This window comes from Schistocerca cancellata, chromosome 8 (assembly GCF_023864275.1).
Source record: "Schistocerca cancellata isolate TAMUIC-IGC-003103 chromosome 8, iqSchCanc2.1, whole genome shotgun sequence".
Lineage (NCBI taxonomy): Eukaryota > Metazoa > Arthropoda > Insecta > Orthoptera > Acrididae > Schistocerca > Schistocerca cancellata.
Genome location: NC_064633.1, coordinates 126121585 through 126144184, shown reverse-complemented (window position 1 = coordinate 126144184; position 22600 = coordinate 126121585). Strand labels below are relative to the sequence as shown.

General features: G+C 43.6%; 1 protein-coding gene across 1 annotated transcript in view; it reads right to left on the bottom strand.

The window, feature by feature from the left end:
• The window catches only part of LOC126094693 (putative beta-carotene-binding protein), a 113634-nt gene that overhangs the window by 42673 nt on the left and 48361 nt on the right, over positions 1-22600 (bottom strand). Inside the window, exon 3 of the mRNA XM_049909218.1 lies at positions 5820-5970. Coding sequence (XP_049765175.1) covers positions 5820-5970 — 151 coding nt within the window. The remainder of the gene's footprint in view (positions 1-5819; positions 5971-22600) is intronic.

Genomic DNA, 22600 nt, shown 5'->3' with positions numbered 1-22600 from the left:
GAGAAGACGTCAACAAATAAAGAGTATTACACAATACATTTAACTACTGACGTGATATTATTTATAGCAGTGGCGAAGCCGGTCATATTTAAAACACGGCATTGAGGGACGCCCGCCTGGCTAGCCGCGCGGTCTAGCACGCTGCTCCACGAGCGGGAAGGCGTACCGGTTCAAATTGTTCAAACGGCTCTGAGCACTATGGGACTTAACAGCTGACGTCATCAGTCCCCTAGAACTTAGAACTACTTAAACCTAACTAACCTAAGGACATCATACACATCCACGCCCGAGGCAGGATTCGAACCTGCGACGACCGTAGCGGTCGCGCGGTTCCACACTGAAGCGCCTAGAACCGCTCGGCCACTCCAAGGCGTACCGGTCCCCGGCTCGAATCCGCCCGGCGCAAAAGTGTCGAGGTCCGGTGTACCTGCCAGCCTGTCGACGGTTTCAAGGCGGTTTTCCATCTGCCTCGGTGCATGTGGGCTGGTTCCCTTTCTTCCGACTCAGTTAAAGTATGTCGACGATTGCTGCGCAAACACTGTCTCCACGTACGTGTACACCATAACTACTCTCCCACACAAACATTTGAGGTTACACTCGTCTTGTATGAGACGTTGCCTTGAGGAGGGGGTGGAGGGGGAGGCCCACTGGGGGCCAAACTGCACAATATCCCTGGATTCGGTGTGGGGTGGTGGTAGGGCGGATGGACTACTGTGGCCTGTTGTGAACCACTGCGAGCTACGGCGGGACGAAACCTCTCCGTCGTTTCTAGGTCCCCGGTTTAAAACAAAATACCCACCCAACTTGAGGGACACTGTTCGGACACTGATCCCCTGCTCAAAGCTATCATAGAGGACGTCACTGACTCGATTTCTAAAATAGAATGGTAAGGGTAAGGATGGAAGACATCAACTAAAACAGTATTTATGGAGCTGCCTGAGCATAATAGGCTTCCGAGAAGTGTCATAGGCCTTCTCAATGTCAAAAATATATCTGAACTTGAAAAGCCTATTATATAGCAACTTCCAGCAGTATCAGTTTATCAAACGTGGAGCGATTCTTCCTGAATCCACACTCAGAGCGACTAAGGAACTGCCTGGAATCTAAGATACAGAAAATGTGGCGTTAACCATCCTTTTCAAGGTCTTTCCCACGGCGTTAGTGACGCATAATTACAATAATTATTCGATTATGAGCGGTCATTGCCAGGTTTTAAAAGAAGGATTAAAATTGCCTCGTGCCTCGAATAGGTAAAGTGAATTGAAGCCGAAATGAGGTTAAAAAGGACAGCGATAATTTCTTTGTCCCACCCTATGAGGTGCAGTAACATATCCTAATGGAACCCATGATGACCTAGTGACGTGTCAAGAGCTTCAGAGGGCTCAGAGTCCAGGTCCTGCGTGAAAAAGGGGCAGTTTTATTCTTTGCTTTGTAGCGTCGGAGGGCTGAGTACTGTTTGACAGTTGTGGCAACTGTCGCAAAAAAGGCCGCCATCGTCTGGCCAATGTCTCAGGGTTTGGTCTGGGAACACTGATTCCCTATTACAGCAGCCAAGGGGCATCTCTCTATTCTTCAGGAGTCCTCCTGATGGTTTCACCAGGGACAGAATACTGAACAGCCTGAACGCACACCGTGCGCGCTAGAATAATTTCTCTTCAGAAGACAACTCAAGTTGGTCTACCCTAATCCAACAGATGTATTTTCTCCACGTGTGTCCTGAATCCACGGAAGTTTGGAAGTCGTTTTAACAGTGAGGTTCCTCTCTGTGTTATTTCTTGTCATTCCTCCCTGGTTGGAAGACTGAAGCGATGTGAGGGAGGGGCGGGGAAGGAGGGGGTGTTACTTCAGGGACTTTCTGGTTATATTAAGCAAACGTCGACGTTGTACCTCATGTATCAGACGATACCATGTCACGTAGTCTGATGGCTCTCGAACTGATCATTTTGGCCTATTTTCCGTCATACATTTTAGGGATGCTGGCAAGGTCGCTTTAACAGAAATATTTTGCTATGTCTCTCCTACTATCTGCTGTGAGGGTCTGTTATGCTTTCATACATTAGGCTCGACAATTACCGTCATTTCAGTGGTAGGAATGCTTAGTTGTTGGACTAGCTGTGGAAGATTGCAGCTGCATTTACAGGTTCAAGCTGGTGTTCTCTGCTCATCTGTCAAAGCTTGGTGCCAACGCTTGTTTCCTGTACAGGTTACTTCAACGCTGACACAAACGACCTGACGAGTGGCTGCGAGGCCTGAAACGTCATCATTGGACATTCGTTGTGTGATTTTTTCTCCTGTATTTTTTTCTCTTGCTCCAAATTAGAAGGACATGGGTGCAATTGACACACGTGTGAGGCAGTACATTGAATACCTGGTTCATGGACCATGGAACCGCATCTTACAGGCAGTACGTGATCGTTACAAACCCTTGATGGTGTGACTGAAACTTTCACCCTTAAAGGAATCGTTTGAATTAGGTAAATAAGGCCTAACTTTAAGATGGAGAAAGCCTCCTGCAATAAACTCTGGTACTTCGATAAATGGAAAGCCACGATGAAAGAAGCTGACTTCTCAAGCTCACCATCTATCTGTACTTCAGTGGCACTTTCGCTTTTCCGTTACTGTTGGAGTTCTTTGGTATCTATATTCATACTACCCCAACGTATCACAATTCCTTTACAATACTTGAGCCCAGTGTGCAGCTCGCAGGTTTTAGTATATTCTCTAGGTCATGCTGTTCCAACCGAGCTCCAGGGAGCCAGAGCGCTCCGGAGCGCTCACTGTGGCAGCTCGGAGCCCGCGTGGAGGGGGAAAGCGAACTCACTGCCCCCTGGCCGCATGCAGCCGCAACTGACGCAATAATCCGTGTTCAATGACAGCTATGACTAACCGCGGGAGCCCTGTACCTCTATTGGAGGATACCTTTCTATTCATTGAGACATAAAGTATTTAATTCTGCGAAGAGGTACAATATACAACGACATTATACACGTCTTCACGCGGCACACTACGATCAGGTAGAAGGGATTGCACGCAGAGAACTGGTAGCCAGGCTTAAGAACGACATACCAGGAGACGTAAGTTTAAAAACGGTTTCGTAATACGGAGTGTATCAAAACATGCAATATAGTTCGTGTTCTGTAACGCGTTTATAATTTTCAGGTGAATGAGAGTGGAGGAAACACCATTGATCAAAGCGTTCATGGAAAAGTTACGTTTATTTGAGAGGCAGATGAGTAAGACATTTAACGTTCTTCATTCGTCTTGCTTCTTTAAAACTACCTGAAGATACTACTTTCGGCGATTACCAAGCAAAGTTAAAGCTGCTCATCACGTCGTTTGAAACACGATTCTGAGACCTCACTAGTTTGGGAATGGAACTTAGGTGTTCAGCACACGTTTTTCAGTTTCCCCCGATGACTTGTCATCGTCACTTCAATTGGAGATTATTGATTTGCAAAATTCAACTTCGTTGAAAGAGAGGTACTACAACACGTTGGATTTGTCATGATGGTATCGTTCATTACAGAAAAAAAAACAAGCTTCACAACAATGCCGCTCAGATCATATGCATGTTTGGATCTACGTATTATTCTGAGCAGCTCTTCTCAGCAACAAAAAGAGTAAAAAATAAGGAACATTCATTTCTTCAGGGTGTAACAATGTAGACCATCCTCCGCATTAACGCTGCGAACACTTTGACGCCTGTTATTTCTGATCTTGTAATGAAAAGAAAATGTCAAGCTACAGAGGCCCAACAAATTTAGTATGCAATTTCTTGTAAAACAGTTGTTTCTTATTTATTTCCTGAACATCGTATGTCACCCCGTCTGAGGAGCTAAGAGTATGAGGTTGTCGATCTTGTAAGACGCAGCTGGCACTTCAAAACGCTTGCCTTGCCGACTGCCTCAGCAAGCCATGTCACGTGCCGGCATGCCGGCCCACTTGAATGGTCACAGCGAGCGACACGGCTCCCTGGAGCAGGGAGCGCTCCGCGGCTCACAATGGAGCCGACGAGCTGGAACAGCCTGCTCTAGGTGATTCAGCATTTAACAAGTTGTTCGGCTGGGTCGCCCTCAATGTTTCGAACAGGAGGTTATTACTGTGCAGCCTCTCTTCATTTAAGTTGTCCTGTTAAGTCCCTATATGGGATGTAGAAAGTGGATAATTTTTCGAACGAAGCTTCTACACTGTTAACGCAATAAATATATTATCTGCCACCGAATGGCGTCTGTTACTGATTTCTCTTACGACCAATTAGGTTCCTTTCGGAGTATGCTGATGCATTAGCTCCATACTCAACAATCATATACAACCGTTCGCTCGACGAAAGATCCGTACCCAAAGAATGGAAAGTTGCACAGGTCACACCAATATTCAAGAAGGGTAGTAGGAGTAATCCACAAAATTACAGGCTCATATCGTTAACGTCGATATGCAGCAGGATTTTGGAACATATTGCGTTCGAACATTATGAATTACCTCGAAGGAAACGGTCTACTGACACACAGTCAACATGGGTTTAGAAAACATCGTTCCTGTGAAACACAACTAGCTCTTTATTCACATGAAGTGCTGAGTGCTATTGAGAATTGACTTCAGATCGAACCGTATTCCTGAACTCCCGGAAGGCTTTCGACACTGTACCACACAAGCGGCTCGTATTGAAATTGCGCACTTATGGAATATCGTCTCAGTTATGTGAATGGATTTGTGATTTCCTGTCAGAGAGGTCACAGTTCGTAGTAACTGACGGAAAGTCATCGAGTAAAACAGAAGTGATTTCAGGCGTTCCCCAAGGTAGTGTTACAGGCCCTTTGCTGTTCCTTATCTATATAAACGATTTCGGAGACAATCTGAGCAGCAGTCTTCGGTTGTTTGCAGATGACGCTATCATTTATCGACTAATAAAGTCATCAGAAGATCAAAACAAACTGCAAAATGATTTATAAAAAATATCTGAATGGTGCGAAAAGTTGCAGTTGACCGTGAATAACGAAAAGTGTGAGGTCATCCACATGAGTGCTAAAAGGAACCCGTTAACCTTCGGTTACACGATAAATCAGTATAATCTAAAAGCCGTAAATTCAACTAAATACGTAGGTATTACAATTACGAACAACTTAAATTGGAAAGAACACGTAGAAAATGTTGTGGGGAAGGCTAACCAAAGGCTGCGTTTTATTGGCCGGATACTTGCAAAATGTAACAGACCTACTAAGGAGATTGCCTACACTACGCTTGTCCGTCCTCGTTTAGAATACTGCTGCACGGTGTGGGATCCTTACCAGATAGGACTGACGGAGTACATCGAAAAAGTTCAAAGAAAGGCAGCACGTTTTGTATTATCTCGAAACATGGGAGAGAGCGTTACAGAAATGATACAGGATTTGGGCTGGAAATCATTAAATGAAAGGCGTTTTTCGTTGCGACGGAATCTTCTCACGAAATTCAATCACCAACCTTCTTCTCCGAATGCGAAAATATTTTGTTGACACCTACCTACATAGGGCGGAACGATCACCACGATAAAATAAGGGAAATCAGAGCTCTTACGGAAAGATATTGGTGTTCATTCTTTGCGCGCGCTATACGAGATTGTAATAATAGAGAATTGTGAAGGTGGTTCGATGAACCCTCTGCCAGGCACTTAAATGTGATCTGCAGAGTATCCATGAAGATGTAGATGTAGATGTCGCTGGTTGGCTATCTGACAATTTTAGTAGGTAATGAGCAATTATGTATTTAACTAGAGAGGTGCCGATTTATCCATAGGGAAACGTTGGTTCCCTACACACACAATGGAAGATAATTGGACTTACTGAAGGCTATCGACGACGGCGCTCCCCAGTCCGCTAAAGCGGCCGTTGTCCAGACGGAACGTGATGTCGAGCCCTGTGGAGCTGGTGTGCCACGTCAGGGGCGCCAACTGATCCGCAGGGTCGATTGGTGGAGCGCCGATCCCTGGAATTCCTGCGCACATTGTAAGGATTCAGTAGTGAGATTGCTCTTTCTTTGGACCTCTTTGGATTACGTTTAGTGGGTTGAGTCTAGCATGGCGAATGCAACAATGTGAGATTGTTGCAGGTTAGAAAATTAGCCACTCTTCCAAGTAAAAGAGAAGGACAAGAAAGTATGCTGATCACGTGTCATCAGAAATATGTACCCAGTTAAACAAAAAGAGCTGATTTAACTATTGTCTTTTCAAAGTTCCTGTCTTCAAGTTTATTTATTGTTTATTTACGGTACTTTTTAAGCACATTATTAAACATAATGCAAACGATAACACATGTAATTTGCATTCAGACACGTAAATTTTTAATGAAATCAATTGAGTCGTTCGTTGTTACCAGAAACTTGTCAAACGTTCCGCGACGTGTCACATTGGTACATTCCATAACAACGTGACAAACGGTTTGCCTGGCTGCTAAATAATCGCGTGTTGACGTGGCGCCTTATCCCGTCTACGAAGAGAGTCCGTTTTTCTGCCTTCATTGGTGCGTATTCTCTTAATCGTTGTCCATGTTGTGCGCGACTAGTTTATTACTTAGCCAGGGCAGGTTTTGACAATGTGGAGGGCAACACAAGGGCACCCGTACCCACGCTCTAGCTTTTAGAGAGCTTTTCTTTCAAGAAAATTGTTTAAAAATCGATATTACAAAGGTTTTTAAAAGGGTCGAAAATGTAAATTTCTATGGTTACTTTCGAGTCGCCTTCCGTCTTCCAAAATATTATAAGTACTACAGATCCCCCATATCTCGGCCCACCATCTACAAACAGTCGTGTGGGGCCCTTGTACCCGTGAGTCGGTTGAGCTGAAGTGAGCCGTGTGATTTTCAGCGGGAGTTTTCGTGAATGGTTTCGTTGATCGGGGCCGGTTTCTTTCCAAGGTAACGGCATTTTGATATTTTGATAGACAGGAAGGTTGAACCGTATGCGTTTAGGGTATCTCGTCTCCTACCTTCCAAACTTAACAGAAGCTCCCCTGCGAACCTTGCAGAACTAGCACTCCTCAAAGAAAGAATATGAGGATACACGGCTTAGCCACAGCCTGGGGGATGTTTCCAGAATGAGTTTTCACTCTGCAGCGGAGTGTGCGCTGATATGAAACTTCCTGGCAGATTAAAATTGTGTGCCGGGCCGAGACTCGAACTCGGGACCTTGCCCGCGAAAGGCAAAGGTCCCGAGTTCGAGTCTCGGTCCGGTACACAGTTTTAATCTGCCAGGAAGTTTCATATCAGCGCACATTCCGCTGCAGAGTGAAAATCTCATTCTGTATGCGTTTAGACTCACAGATAAGAGCTACTTTTGGTCAACGTCAAGGGGGGAAGGGGTGGGGGGTGTAAATGTGGCTCAATATGGACAGCCATTCGACGGGATTGATCTTAGTGTACCACTGATAATTTCGTTGCGTTGCCAATCTGTGTCTCGAAAACTTGTGTGTGTGCGCGCCATTGAACCATACACGAACGCAATGTCCCGCAGTAGACTAATCTAAGTGGTGAAGTGAGCACAGTTCCAGCAGTGGAGGGCCAGACAGATCAGTACAGTTTACGTAGGATGTTGTTTCTAGTTCATATCTTCGCAGGCTGCTTTCCAGATACTTCTTGTAGGAGAGTGTCGGGCCCAGTGTAACCCCTAGATATTTCAGGCGCTGGTTGTCGTTTAGTACTCTGTCACCGAAATAGACTTGGAGCCGCTTATATGCCGCTCTGTTGCACTAATGGCAGCAAGCAGTCTCTTGTCTTAGTGGGGTTTGGTTTCAGTCTCCCTCTCATAACATATTTTCCCATTACCGCCACATCAGGTGTTAAGACGGCTTCCGTTTCTTCGAAATTTCGGTTTCCTACTACCAACACTAAGTCTTCAGCGTATTAACACTTACGTGATCTAGTTTCAGTCATATAGGAGATGTATAAACAGAACTGCAATGGGGTACCGTCTTTCAAGAGCTTATCCTGTTGCCCAGCATTATCTGGAATGAGCTGCCAGCAAGCTCACTATTAATAAGTTGCACTGTCTTTCTGAACGAGATTGTTTGAATGGGTCTGTAGAGAAGACGACGTCTCCATATTCTGTCATAAGCTGATGAGAGATTATAAATGCAGTTGATGTTTTTAATTTCTTTTGGAGATCTGAATCTATATAGGTAGTGAGTGACATTATTTGGTCTGTATATCTTCTTTCTGCGCAAAAACAAGCTTGTTCAATTGGAATTTTCTCAAGTATTATAGCCGAGAGTCTTTTGTAGATGGTTCTTTGAAGAAGCTTGTATATTGAGATACGAAGAGGTATTGGGCGATAGCTTTTCAGCTCGTCGTTGGTGTTCGAGGCTGAAGGATAGCGCTGACTAGGCTTTCTCCTTCTCATGGTGATATCGGTAAAGAACGCCACAGGTCATTTTTTGGTATATATCCGTAGTACAGGAGGAATGTGGGATGAATTACATCAGGCTCTGGCTCCTTTCCCAGTTTAACTTTTCTGAGAGCAATACCTACCTCCTTGGTACTAAATGGTTAGGGAAATACGGTATAGTCTGGGGTTGATGTCTTCAAAGGCGCAAGCTCGTGTTAGATATGGGTGGCGTATCTCAAAAGCATACAAACTTTCAGTTTCTTTATATCCACACTGAGCATTGCTGCGGCTCTAGTTGGTGCTGTTGTAGGTTTCCGTACTCTGTTGGAGGCCAGATTGTATCGTTTAGTTGACATGGTTGCGGTTGTTTGTATTCATCTTGTGTTGACTGGCGCCACTTGGTTTCGCAACCGTTGCCTGTCTGCTAGTGGCAGCAGCGGCGTTATCGATATGTAGTAACTATGGCCCTATCTTTGGGATGACGTGGTTGTTCTTCTGGGTCGTGTGAGTGAGCAGTTCGGTTGGGAACTCATGAGGAGCCAAGAGGGCTGTGCGGGAACACGTCGGGACTGCTGGCGGCAAGCATACACTGCCGGAAGAAAGGGCTGTGGTCGAGAGGGTACACGACCTAGTCGACACCCGGATCCAACAAGCTTTTAGTTGAGTGGATTTTAATCCTAGCAGTGAAACCTCCACCAATGTGAGATCTCGCGGTTCTCCAGTTACTTGGGCTCGTGTTGCTGCTGGCAGTGTCGCCGAGACGAAGAGCAGTGAGTGGAGTGCTTGGGGAGGTGGATCTAATTAGCTTTCCTCGACTTCTTGTTACCAATTGCTGCATTCTATGTGTTACTATTTGTTAAGTTCAACCAGCGGTATTTTTCCTGCCTGGTGGCCGCTAAGCCCCAATAACTTGCCCTGGAGGTTAGTGTATGTTGGCAGTGTACGTTTCCTCGCCTTGCCACTGCTGTCCGGTAAGGCGTGTAGTTTTGACAGCTTTCTTGATTGTAGGTTGGTTGGTGATTCTTCTACTCTGGTAGTATTTGTTCCTTTCTCCTTTCGGACGCTCTAAACACAGCATTCTGGGGACGTAGTGCTGACCACCACTTCCACCGTTGCATTGGTTACCGGACGCTAGGTAGCTTCAGTAGATTATCATTAGTCATTCGTTAGACAGCCAGTAGTCTGAGTCACCATCTTCTGAAGTGAATGCAATTCTTGGCTGCCTTTCTCATCGCTCGCGAAAGTGTTTCTGGCTTGACTCAGACGTCGATTCCTGGAGCACTGTCTGTGACTAGTCCTTGTGTTTTGTTATTGTGTTATTATTTTATTATTGTATTTTGAATTAAACTTGTTATTATTTTTGCTGTTTTATTGTATGTTTCTAATTTTTTTAATATAATTGCCATTCTTGGCGTTACAGCAAGTTTAAATGGTTGTGCTACCAAGTTTACTACCATTTTATCTCACCTGTTTGGTGATCAGTTGCCTGTCTTTTAAATTAACTTTTTCTATGGCCTTGCTGTTTGACAGTATGTTTGTTAATTTTTTTTAATAATTGCCATTCTTGGTGTTAAAGACCTTCACCTGTGACTGTCGCTACTTGTCTTAAAATTCTAATGTGGCAATTATATTTTTGCAGTTAACCTTTAAGACCTTGGTGATTTGTTTCCAATATTTTAATAACTGTAGTTTGTAAGTTGCAACAAGTTAAACAGTTCTTAATTTATTGCCATTAAGGCCTTCAGCCATGAAACAATTCTTAATTTATTGCCATTAAGGCCTTCAGCCGTGAGTGTCGTTATTTGTCTTAAAATTTTAATTTGGCAATTGTATTTTTGCAACGAGCTTTAAGACCTTGGTCACTTGCCTTTTAAATTTTAATAACTGTAATTGTAAGTTGCAGCAAGTTTAATCCACTCTTAATTTATTGCTTTTAAGGCCTTCAGCCGTGAAACAAATCTTAAATTATGGCCATTATTTAATCTGTTGTTGATTTTAAAGAAATTGTGAGTTATTAAAAGAAAAGTCAACCAATAGTAACTGATTACGTCCCCATCCGCAATCGTAACCGATCCTGCCTTCCTTGACCACCACGTCTCACACACCATATTTTCATTTCATTTCCTGTCCTCACGTAGGATCTCTACTCATAATTCTTTTTAATATGATGAATGATAAATACAAAGTATTATAGAACATGAGATATTTTAAACTCACACTGCCAAATAATATACCGAACTTGCAAATATTCTTTTTAGACAGAGTTCTTTTATTCTAATCATTAGTAAGATAACATTTCATTATATTAATTTATAAATCCAAAATTTGACTATTTATTCGGCGGCTTCGTTACCGTCCAGTCTAAATATACACTCCTGGAAATTGAAATAAGAACACCGTGAATTCATTGTCCCAGGAAGGGGAAACTTTATTGACACATTCCTGGGGTCAGATACATCACATGATCACACTGACAGAACCACAGGCACATAGACACAGGCAACAGAGCATGCACAATGTCGGCACTAGTACAGTGTATATCCACCTTTCGCAGCAATGCAGGCTGCTATTCTCCCATGGAGACGATCGTAGAGATGCTGGATGTAGTCCTGTGGAACGGCTTGCCATGCCATTTCCACCTGGCGCCTCAGTTGGACCAGCGTTCGTGCTGGACGTGCAGACCGCGTGAGACGACGCTTCATCCAGTCCCAAACATGCTCAATGGGGGACAGATCCGGAGATCTTGCTGGCCAGGGTAGTTGACTTACACCTTCTAGAGCACGTTGGGTGGCACGGGATACATGCGGACGTGCATTGTCCTGTTGGAACAGCAAGTTCCCTTGCCGGTCTAGGAATGGTAGAACGATGGGTTCGATGACGGTTTGGATGTACCGTGCACTATTCAGTGTCCCCTCGACGATCACCAGTGGTGTACGGCCAGTGTAGGAGATCGCTCCCCACACCATGATGCCGGGTGTTGGCCCTGTGTGCCACGGACGTATGCAGTCCTGATTGTGGCGCTCACCTGCACGGCGCCAAACACGCATACGACCATCATTGGCACCAAGGCAGAAGCGACTCTCATCGCTGAAGACGACACGTCTTCATTCGTCCCTCCATTCACGCCTGTCGCGACACCACTGGAGACGGGCTGCACGATGTTGGGCCGTGAGCGGAAGACGGCCTAACGGTGTGCGGGACCGTAGCCCAGCTTCATGGAGACGGTTGCGAATGGTCCTCGCCGATACCCCAGGAGCAACAGTGTCCCTAATTTGCTGGGAAGTGGCGGTGCGGTCCCCTACGGCACTGCGTAGGATCCTACGGTCTTGGCGTGCATCCGTGCGTCGCTGCGGTCCGGTCCCAGGTCGACGGGCACGTGCACCTTCCGCCAACCACTGGCGACAACATCGATGTACTGTGGAGACCTCACGCCCCACGTGTTGAGCAATTCGGCGGTACGTCCACCCGGCCTCCCGCATGCCCACTATACGCCCTCGCTCAAAGTCCGTCAACTGCACATACGGTTCACGTCCACGCTGTCGCGGCATGCTACCAGTGTTAAAGACTGCGATGGAGCTCCGTATGCCACGGCAAACTGGCTGACACTGACGGCGGCGGTGCACAAATGCTGCGCAGCTAGCGCCATTCGACGGCCAACACCGCGGTTCCTGGTGTGTCCGCTGTGCCGTGCGTGTGATCATTGCTTGTACAGCCCTCTCGCAGTGTCCGGAGCAAGTATGGTGGGTCTGACACACCGGTGTCAATGTGTTCTTTTTTCCATTTCCAGGAGTGTATAAGAGCGTTCTTTGACATTTTACCATTCCATAAACATAAACGTGAAAAAAGACGCCTTTACTAGATAATCGTTATCAGTCTGAATACTCAGTAACACCACAGACGGAATATTTACTCTTCTTTTGCTCTGTAACGACATTTAGCAATCCGCCATAACATTTTTCACTAGCACTTATGACTCGACGGACGTTCTTTTATAGCACACTCCGCTGAGATACTGTCTTCATTTTAACCACGTTGCCCTCGTTGATCGACGATTCTGTGTGCTATGCTCCCGTTATGTTTCCTGCTCCTGTTTAGTGAGTGAGGCATGGTTTGGTATCAAATGGCTCTGAGCACTATGGGACTTAACATCTATGGTCATCAGTCCCCTAGAACTCAGAACTACTTAAACCTAACTAACCTAAGAACATCACACAACACCCAGTCATCACGAGGCAGAGAAAGGTTTGGTATCAGTTCCGGTCATTCCGTTATTACGGCTCCATATTTCCCGCCATTCCAGGCGTCTTGTATTTTATTATGTGACAAAGGAACATATTTTAGACACAATATAGTAACAAGCTTTTATAATTTTCGTCATATTTTTATAATATTAATCTTTTACTTTCCATGTCCCAAACGCCACAGAAAGGTTTCCCAACTTCCCAAATAATTAATTAATTAATTCCATGTGTTCAGATATATAATCAATATTCTCCAACCAAATTATTTCACAGTAGAACTCAAATCATTACAAAACAACCACAAACACTGCGCCTTTTGATGCGCCCATGTTTACGTCACTGTGACGCACTTTTGTGTGATGGACTCGCTATATGGCCACCTCCTCCGGGGGAGCCCTTAGCAGCAGGTCGATAACCTGGTTAACGCCTTTAAAATGTATCGCTACACGCCAGTTCACACAGCCGTTAAACCGAGGTGGCTTCGTGTAAGTTGACAAACAGTAGACAAAATATTACATATGTTGGCCACTTGCCAATAAAATCTTCTTTTTCTACTATATATATACAATTACATTTCAATTCTTCTTATTTTGTTTACGAAAGGGGTTCTTTTCCAGTTTCAGGTATTCATGTGAGTCATAGCCAAACGGCTTTTCAAACGTTAATGTGGTGTTTCTTGGCATGCCTGTTACTAACCGGGACTCAGGACGTGCCACTTCTGCTACCTGTGGATGGAATACGCTGTGCTTGATACACTGCTCTTCTACATATCGAAAACCCGTTTTGTGGTTTCGAAAACAAATTCTTGAAAATCAAATTCCTCACTCCACATATAACTATTTGCTACCCATATTAATTTCCTTTACTTTAGCTCTCATTTCACAGTTTGCTAACTTTGTTTCACAAAAATTCAGACTGTTCCTTTCCCTTTGTGATGTAATTACACCCTTACTGGATTCGCATTGAAAACATTCACTTATCATCGTCATGTAACATCACTTTAGCGCTTCATCCTGGTTCATCAATATTTTCAAATTTCACTTTATTTTCCGTACCACTTACCTTAACGGTCATATTGGCCTTCTCAAAGTTCATGACGTCAGCATGGTGTACCAGCGGATCATTTCCTACAATAAAACTGACACGTTGATGTCGTTTCACCCAGTCAATAATTCCCACTAGTTTGTCTTTATACTTCATTTTTACCAAATTTTGTTTCTTTATTTCACTGGTGTCTGCGATGTCAAATCTCTGCACTGGTATCGCAGGTACGCTCTCTTTAGCTGTTATCCACCTTTTAGATTGACACATAACTTGCTAACGACTCCAGTGGTTACTACTGTTTCAAACCTACGATCTTCAACGCTCAGCCTAAACGGACAATTCTCTTTATTCATATTCCTTATCCTGTCTCTTGGTCCATACATCCTTTGAAATTATTATTAAATCATCTGTTATTGTGAAATGTTGATCTCCAAAGAAGACGCTCTCTGTCAAAATCGTTACATCGTCTCTTATCGTGCAAATGTAAATTTTTGTCTACACTTTCCTTGTCACATTCATTATTTTCTCTACAATCATGAAAACCTGAACCGCTTCTTTTCCCATCTACTTCTTTCTTAGGAAAACCGTACCACATCTTTCTTTTTCATTCGAATTGTTCTGGTTTCCATTGTCATTTGGTTTTTCTAGGGCTCCCACTATTGTGTACTTTTCTCTTAGCGATAAATTTGCTGAAACTACCCATTTTTACGTAGAAGTATTCTTAACCATTTCTACTACGAATTCTTACTTTAACCCCGCTTCTCGATTTTGCATTTAATTTGTTCTTAGCCTTTTGAGTAGAATGCTCAATGTCTATGTTATTAAAATCACTGGTCTTATGTTGAATTTCAACTACTTTCGCAACCATCTCATTTGCATTCTGGCATCAAATTTCTTAACAGAATCTACTTTAACAGATGGTGTGGTTTGGATTTGCTCATTTGTGTCCAGCTTTGCATCAGAATTCATTGTAATATTTAGTACTGATTGTACGTGTTCATCTGGAATGAATTTATTATTTACATGAGAGACTGTCCTCTTGAATCATTCAGTCTCATCACTGACAGTAGCTTCTAAAATATTAATGGCATCCTCATTTTCATTTACAATTTTACTAGGTTCCAACTGAAAGGTTTCACTTACGATAGTGGATAAAGTATCTGTCATTAAATTCATTAGTTTCATGACATCGACAGACTGTTCTTCCAAGTCCTTCGTTCTTTCATCAGTATCAGTGATAACTGTTATTACTTTGTTACTGTTATTGTTAGTATTCTTAACCGAACCACCCTTGCTGTCAAATCTTGTGTCAGTATGGTCTATATTACCACAGGTATCTCTAGTAGATTCTGTTAATATTCTTATTTCTTGAAGCAGTCTTCCTACATCTGAGAAATAACTTTTCCATACTCTAATTGCATCCTCCCTGTTAACTATTGGATTACTAGCTTCAGGCACTTTATTTGTCATTTACATCCACTTTAACGATTCCCTGTTCCTCATCTATCATTAAATCATTCATCCTAACTTTTCGTTGCTCTTACGCATTTGCAAAGATTCTGTCCAATAAATTTTCCTCCTCATTATCTTTCAAATCGCTCCTTCCGACCTCTAGGACTTTCGTACAGCTTTCTTCGAAATTCACATCAGATTCTTCTATTTTTCCACCTTTCTTTATCCACCTATTTGCTAAAAACTCTTCGTCGGTGTATTGTGTTTTACTTTGAGTGTCACTATTATAGTCTCCTACGTCGGCATTTAGATAGTTTACCAAGTTATCGGCATTCTCCTTGCGTTACCCTTGCATAGGGAGCATTTAGTTGCTCTGTAATATCCTCTGGAATATCAGACACATCTCATGATAATAGCCATTTATCGAGTTCTTCTCTAAAATGATTGACCCAACCCCACATTTTGGTAAGATTCCAACCAATCTCATGTAATTCTTCTAGAGTATCCTGCCTGATATCGTACTGCATGGTACCAGCAACCTCTAGTACGTACTCATACATAGTATCAATTTTATTACTAATACAATATATCGTAAAAGTCGTTTATTCTCTCCTGATGCTATGCTTTCTTTTTCCCACCTTTGTAACAAATTGTTCTTAAATTTATGGTTATTTTAGTTCTTTCCTTCTCACACACTTCTAACGTACTCATTTTAACTATTCTAAAGTAGACTATATACCACAGCAGTTAATCACTAAAATTCAAGCTCCATGTGACTAATGTAAACGTTGACTTACTTTTTGTAAGGTTTTTCACTCTCCTGACGATGCAATTGATTAAAGTATGTGGCAACATCAAGCCCGCATGTCGAGTCTGGACCTCATATGCGACTGTGCCCCTTGTGCACCCAATACTGATGCTTTTGTGCTTTTGTGATGGACTGCTACCTTTGCACTCCCTGCACGCAGCGATGCCTTCTCCTGGTATGTGTATGGCCTCGCCATATCTTCTTCCTTCTTCCCCACGTCGTCTTCTTGATGATCTTCTGTTATCTTTCACTTGTGACATTTTCGTAAGCACTGATGCTGTTTTTAATTTTTCACGACAATCAGTAATTATATTTCATGACACACTTTCCGCACTCAATGACATGCACAATTTTGGTACGACTTTTCTACCTGAAAGCCACAATTTCAGTCGCTTTTAGTTCATAGTTCACTCCCTCCTTTTCCTTCTGACGCACTCGATTTCAAATCGCATTTTAGATCTTAAAACACATGTACAAAATCATACATATTGCTCATCTACGCTAGTAGTGGAACTAGTCCGGCGTCACCCCACTTTCCATTGTTGCCAGGCATATCCAAGATGGCGGCGATGACGTCTTCCAAGATGGCAGCCTATAAACTTGACGACAGCACATGATGTCATCCAAGATGGCGGATTTTGGCGGGAAGATAGGTTAGTTGGGCTACCTCCACTAAAATGTTGTTTTGTAGAGCGGGCTCGCGCAGCCAAACTTTGACCTTTTTCAAAGAAAATTCCGCAATGTCTGAACGAATGATTTTTATTAAATCTGTGACTGGTTTTGCTGTGGCCTTCTCCACCAGACATCACGGCGCCTAGAGTTTCAGCAATCAAGCTGACAGTCTGCAGCTACGGGTTGCCCACTCACAGGCACACCGAGGCACTACACAACCGACAGGCAATATTGATGAATAGCCACAACAGCAACAACAACAACACCACTGCAAAGACACCAGCAGCCATCAGGGGCTACTACCGGCCCACATAAACATAAGGAAGAGGTCGCAGATCCCAGAACTACTTCCACATGAGAAACCGCGTGATGGAAAATAGTTCTGAGGTACTCATCCGCCGAAGCGCTATAAAGGCCGGTGCTTGGCTGCACATCGGCAGTTCATCGACCGCCAGCAGACATGGATATTTGCCGCCCCAGCAGCCCAGCTTGGATCTTCTCGATGATCTCTGGATTACGCTTGGTATATCGGAGAAGCCCCTGACGGATCTCTATTTTGCGTTGGTGTTATACTTGGAGAATTTGTTTTGGTTAATTGAACAGTCCAATTAATTGTTTTCACACTTTGATCGTTAGTTTCTTCCGCTTGCGCAGACATAGCAGGTTTCACATCACTTATCAGTGCACCCTCAGGCAATATACGCTATTTATAACATAGTAATGTAGAACATTGCTCTGTAGCCACTCCCCATCATTCACATCCAATATACCGTCATCTGGCTGGCTGCCACGTGGCTCCTCTCAACTTGCACGGTCATTGCCACTCCCATCATATAAAAAAATTTTAAAAAAAGATTTTTAATTTTTAACCACCACTTTCGCCAGATGATGGTATATTGGACATGAATGGTGGGGAGTGGCTACAGGGCAATGTTCAATGTTACTATGTTGTAAATAGTGTATATTGCCTGAGGATGCATGGAAAAATCATTCATACTCCCAGTGCGGAATTTTCTTTGAAAAAATACCTCCACTAACCTAACCCCCACTCCCCTCCCCTCCCCCAGAAAATGGCGGGAAGTTCAAATTTCATCCGGACAATGCAACACGCCACAACTACCTCTACTAACCTAAGAAAATGGCGGGAAGATACTTCTATTGGGCTACCTCCACTAGCAGAAGTCATCCGACCGCCACCTCTTCCTACAGATTGGAGGAAAATTTGAATTTTGGCACTAAAGAAAGGCCACTTGGACTATCTCTACTAACCTTAGAAAATGGTGGGAAAGAAAGGGCTCTTGGGTTACCTTCACCAACCTAAGTCTTCTGACAGCCACCTCCTCCTAGGAACTGGTGGGAAGAGGACTCAGCCTGTGCTGAACACATGTCATTATTTTGCATTCAGTCTTTATCCAAACAATTGGAGGCAGTACACCCATCCAGTGTGTTCGCCACAAGGTCTGGCGTCCAACTGACATAGTACACAGTACTTCCACCAGTGGGCATTGTCATCCATTCCATTATGTAATCCAAGATGGCAGTTTGGCGTAAGGGAAAATGGTGGGAAAAGGACTCAGTCTGTGCTGGATAGGATGGACATAAGTCTTTATTTTGCAGGCAGTACCTCCATCCAGTGTGTCCACGATGAGGTCTAGAGTCCAACTGACCTAGTACACAGTACTGTCACAAGAGGGCGTTGTCATCCCACCTGTGATGTATTTCTAGATGGCAGTTTAGGGGGGAAAATGGTGGGAAAATGACTCAGCCTGTGCTGGAGTGCTGGAGAGAGGAAGCAGCATACTTGATTTATTTTCGAGCAATTTATTTAGGGACGGATTTCACATAGTTTATTTATTACAGTGATGCAAAACAAGGGCACTGACATTCTTAGGATCACACAACACAGCCTACAGACCTGAAAATTACTCGTAAATCACCGAAATAACGCATGTTAAACGCTCTGCAGACACGCAAACAAAACCTAAATTACCGAAATAATGCACTACACAGCACACAGACATGCAAACTATATGTAAATAATGCAGTACACTGATGTGCAGACATGTAATCAACTCGTAAATTGTCAAAATAATGCAGTACACAGCATACAGACCTGCAAACTACTCGTATATCACAGAAATAATGCATATAAAACACTCTGCCAACATGCTCACAATGGTTAAACAGCCGGAAATAATGTGGTGCACAAACACTCATTGCATGTAAAAACGATTTCGAACTATCATCAATGTATCAGAGGCTCCAGGGGCGTATGCATGAAAACGCCACCAAGAGCCACTGCCAGATGCAAGCCAGTGTGAGTCATCACTCTCACGCCGCTGCAACCTACAGCAAGCAGGTGAAAGTCATGTCTACTGTTAAAGTTCTTCGAGTGTTATACTGACGTCATATGTCTATCTATATAAGCCCCAAGTCACCCTCTGGGCCGTGTTGCTGATGCGAAATGAAACATGTGCATACTGACATCACAGCTTGTGGTATAGAAATTTATTCAATCACTTTCTCTCCATCATGATCCTAACAGGACATGCAAGACACGTCTAGCCGTGAACGCATAGCTGACACATTTCCCCAAAACATCCGCATGGCGACTCAGCATCTAAAAGTTTCTCAGTGTTATACTGACATCACATGGCTATGTAAAATAACAGCCAAGTCGACCTCTCGGAAATTGTGTAGTGCCCCATAATAGTTTTGGTCGCTTCTGTAGGAGCTTTTATGATGTCTCAGCTTGTCTGCATGGAAATTCTTGTCCTAACAGAATCTGTTTGCGAAAATAGATCAGAATAACGCCGAAAGCATTCCTCCTGATGCTCCTAACTTGACACCGCGTCCATCACATGTTACCCTTCCTGGAAATCGTTAAGTCCTGCTTTCTACAAAACGAAAATGTTCTCGTTGCTATGTAGAGGCTTCTACGTTCCAGAACAAAGGATGCCTTGTGGAATGAATGGAGCATTATGATTGGTTCTTATTGAATTTACTTACGGAATTACTGATGCCGCTGGTGTGGAAGCACCGCCCATCTTTATTTTCTTCATTCTGCAGACAATACTTTCAGTGGAAAAAATGTATTCTGCACATATCACCCTATTTCACCGACAATTAAACCTTGCAAAGTGGCCTACAGATCGTCAGATATGGAAATACTCAATTATGCTGCTCTGCCACTCAGGACAGGAACTTGAATATTAGAGTGTGAACTCATCTCCCACCCAGCAACGTACCATGTTGATGGAATAAACATACAATTTGTATCCTGTGCATACAAAAATCGCCCCTTTTACATCACTCGTATTGCTATCGCCCACCAGATGCTCGTACATATACCGCGAGGACAGACAGCACCTTATACACTCCTTGCAGAATTATCTATTTTGCAGCAGTGGACGGTCACAAGTCATCCACTCCCGATGCATGACCAGAGCACCCTCAGCAGACCGATGTCACTATCAGAAATTTAGGCTCGTTTCCCCTTGGCACAAACGCGTTACTGCTTCTGGTCCAGACCTGCTTGTTTGCTTGCTTTTCTACACCCATCTCCAGACTCTGGGATTACAAGAACACATGTATTTCCGCATGGTTTGCCATAATATTATACCATTTTCGCGGTACTTCTTGATATCAAGCACACAGCAGTACCATAGCTATCGCTTGCACAACATAATTCCGAAGATATAGACTGGAAATTATTACTCTACAAACCCAAAACTTTAGCGGGGTGGAGCGTGCTGTAAACCACTGAGTAACTAGAAACGTATCACATCTGTGAAGACATTTACGTGACAACTGGAAAACAATAGAGGAAACTGATATTTCCATTCACGAATACTGATGTCAGTAATGGAACAGATTCCAAATCATCCCTATAATTTACAAAGTCAACTAAGGTGTTTCTCATGTCTAGAGAACCAGAAAATGTGTCTTCCACAAGCCTTTCACATGCTAGATGCACATACCACAATCGATGCCCCTCAACTTAATAAAAGCGTGAAATGTGCAGAAGCAGTCAACTGAACAATATACATGGGAAGGGGAGGGGGGGGGAATAATGGTCCAATGCAAATACACGTCCATATTGAATCTTTTCAAATTTCCACGCAATCACGAAAGCTATCCTACGCATACTAAGTATTTGTTCGCTATTCGGTCGTCTAGAGGACAACATGGTTAATTCAGCTATATTCCTATACTCCAACATGCCTCTGCATTCCAACAGCCCCTACTGTTAAAGGGAAATGTGGATCATTCCTACCACAGGTCACTGGCGCAAACGCCAAGCATGCATAGACAGAATCATCCTAGGAAAAAAAAGCCAGCCTCATATCTTTTATCCCTGTACTTACAACTGTGTGTGTGTGTGAAATCTTATGGGACTTAACTGCTAAGGTCATCAATTCCTAAGCTTACACACTATTTAACCTAAATTATCCTAAGGACAAACACACACACCCATGCCCGAGGGAGGATTCGAACCTCCGCCGGGACCAGCCGCACAGTGTGACAGTATGTTTCCAAATTCCAGTATCTTAGCAAAACTGGCCCCTGTCTACTTTGCGAGTATCTTTGCCGATGTAGATGGATGACTGTGCAGTATGTCCATTCATTGTTAATTGTCGAACACATACATCATCAAAGTATAGCAGACAGTGCTCTACACATTTCTAATGCCTCAAACATAGTGCTGAATTTACGATCTACCTCTATGCTGATGAGGGTCACAGAGCATTCTCGCAGTCTTAGGGAAAAATTAGAGACCGAAAGACCTTGTCACACTGTCACTGACCAACCCACCCTGCAGCACCATTACCGATTTAATCTGCAACTGACCAGAAGTAGACTGCTACATTACATGTCTCGCCCATCGAAGTACACAAAATTTCTCCAGATGCACCCATGTTGAGGTTGTTAGCGCCCCTCATCGGTGTATAGTAACAGATTTGAAAGTGCTGTGATGTAATAGCAGATGGTTAAGAAGAACAAGAAATGGGTGATATTTAGCATGATGGAGATCCGAAGAATGGAGTTCGAAGCAAATCAACTGCGCTGGAGGCTCTGATACGCTGACAATAGTTCGAAAGCGTTTTTACATGCAATGAGTGTTTGTGGACCACATTATTTCGGCTGTTTAAGTGTTGTGAGCGTGTTGGAGAGCGTTATATATGCATTTATCAGTGACTTACGACTAACCTGCAGGTCTGCACATCTGTGTACCGCATTATTTCAGTGATTTACGAGTAGTTTGCAGGTCTGTATGCTGTGTTCTGCATTACTTTGACAATTTACGAGTAGATTTCATGTCTGCACATCATTGTTCTGCATTATTAACTAGCTGGCATATCTGTGTGCTGTGTAGTGAATTATTTCGGTAATTTAGGAGTTGTTTGCGTGTCTGTGGAGCGTTTAACATGTGTTATTTCGGTAATTTACGAGTATTTTTCTGGTCTGTAGGCTGTGTGGCGTGACCCCAAGCACATCAGACTGTGTGTTTTGTATCAGTGTAATAAATAAACTATGTGAAATCCGTCCCTAAGTAAATTGCTCGAAAATAAACGAAGTACACTCCTTCCTGTATCCAGCAGCCCAGCACACATTGAGTCATTTTCCCGCCATTTTTCCCCCCAGACCGCCATCTAGGATTACATCATGGGAGGGATGACAGCACCCTCTTGTGGCAGTACTGTGTACTAGGTCAGTTGGACTCCAGACCACATGGTGGACACATTGGATGTAGGCACTGCCTCAAATTGTTTAAATAAAGAGTGCCAGCAAAATAAAGACTTACGTCCATCCTATCCAGCACAGGCTTTTTCCCGCCATTTTCCCCCCACAGCAAACCACCTTATTTTATTACATCACAAAACAGATGACAGCACACTCTGGTGGCAGTACTGTGTACTAGGTCAGTTGGACTCTGGACCTCATGGCGAACACACTAGATAGCTGTACTGCCTCCAGTTGTTTGAATAAAGACTGAATGCACAGATTGAGTCCTCTTCCCACCAGTTCC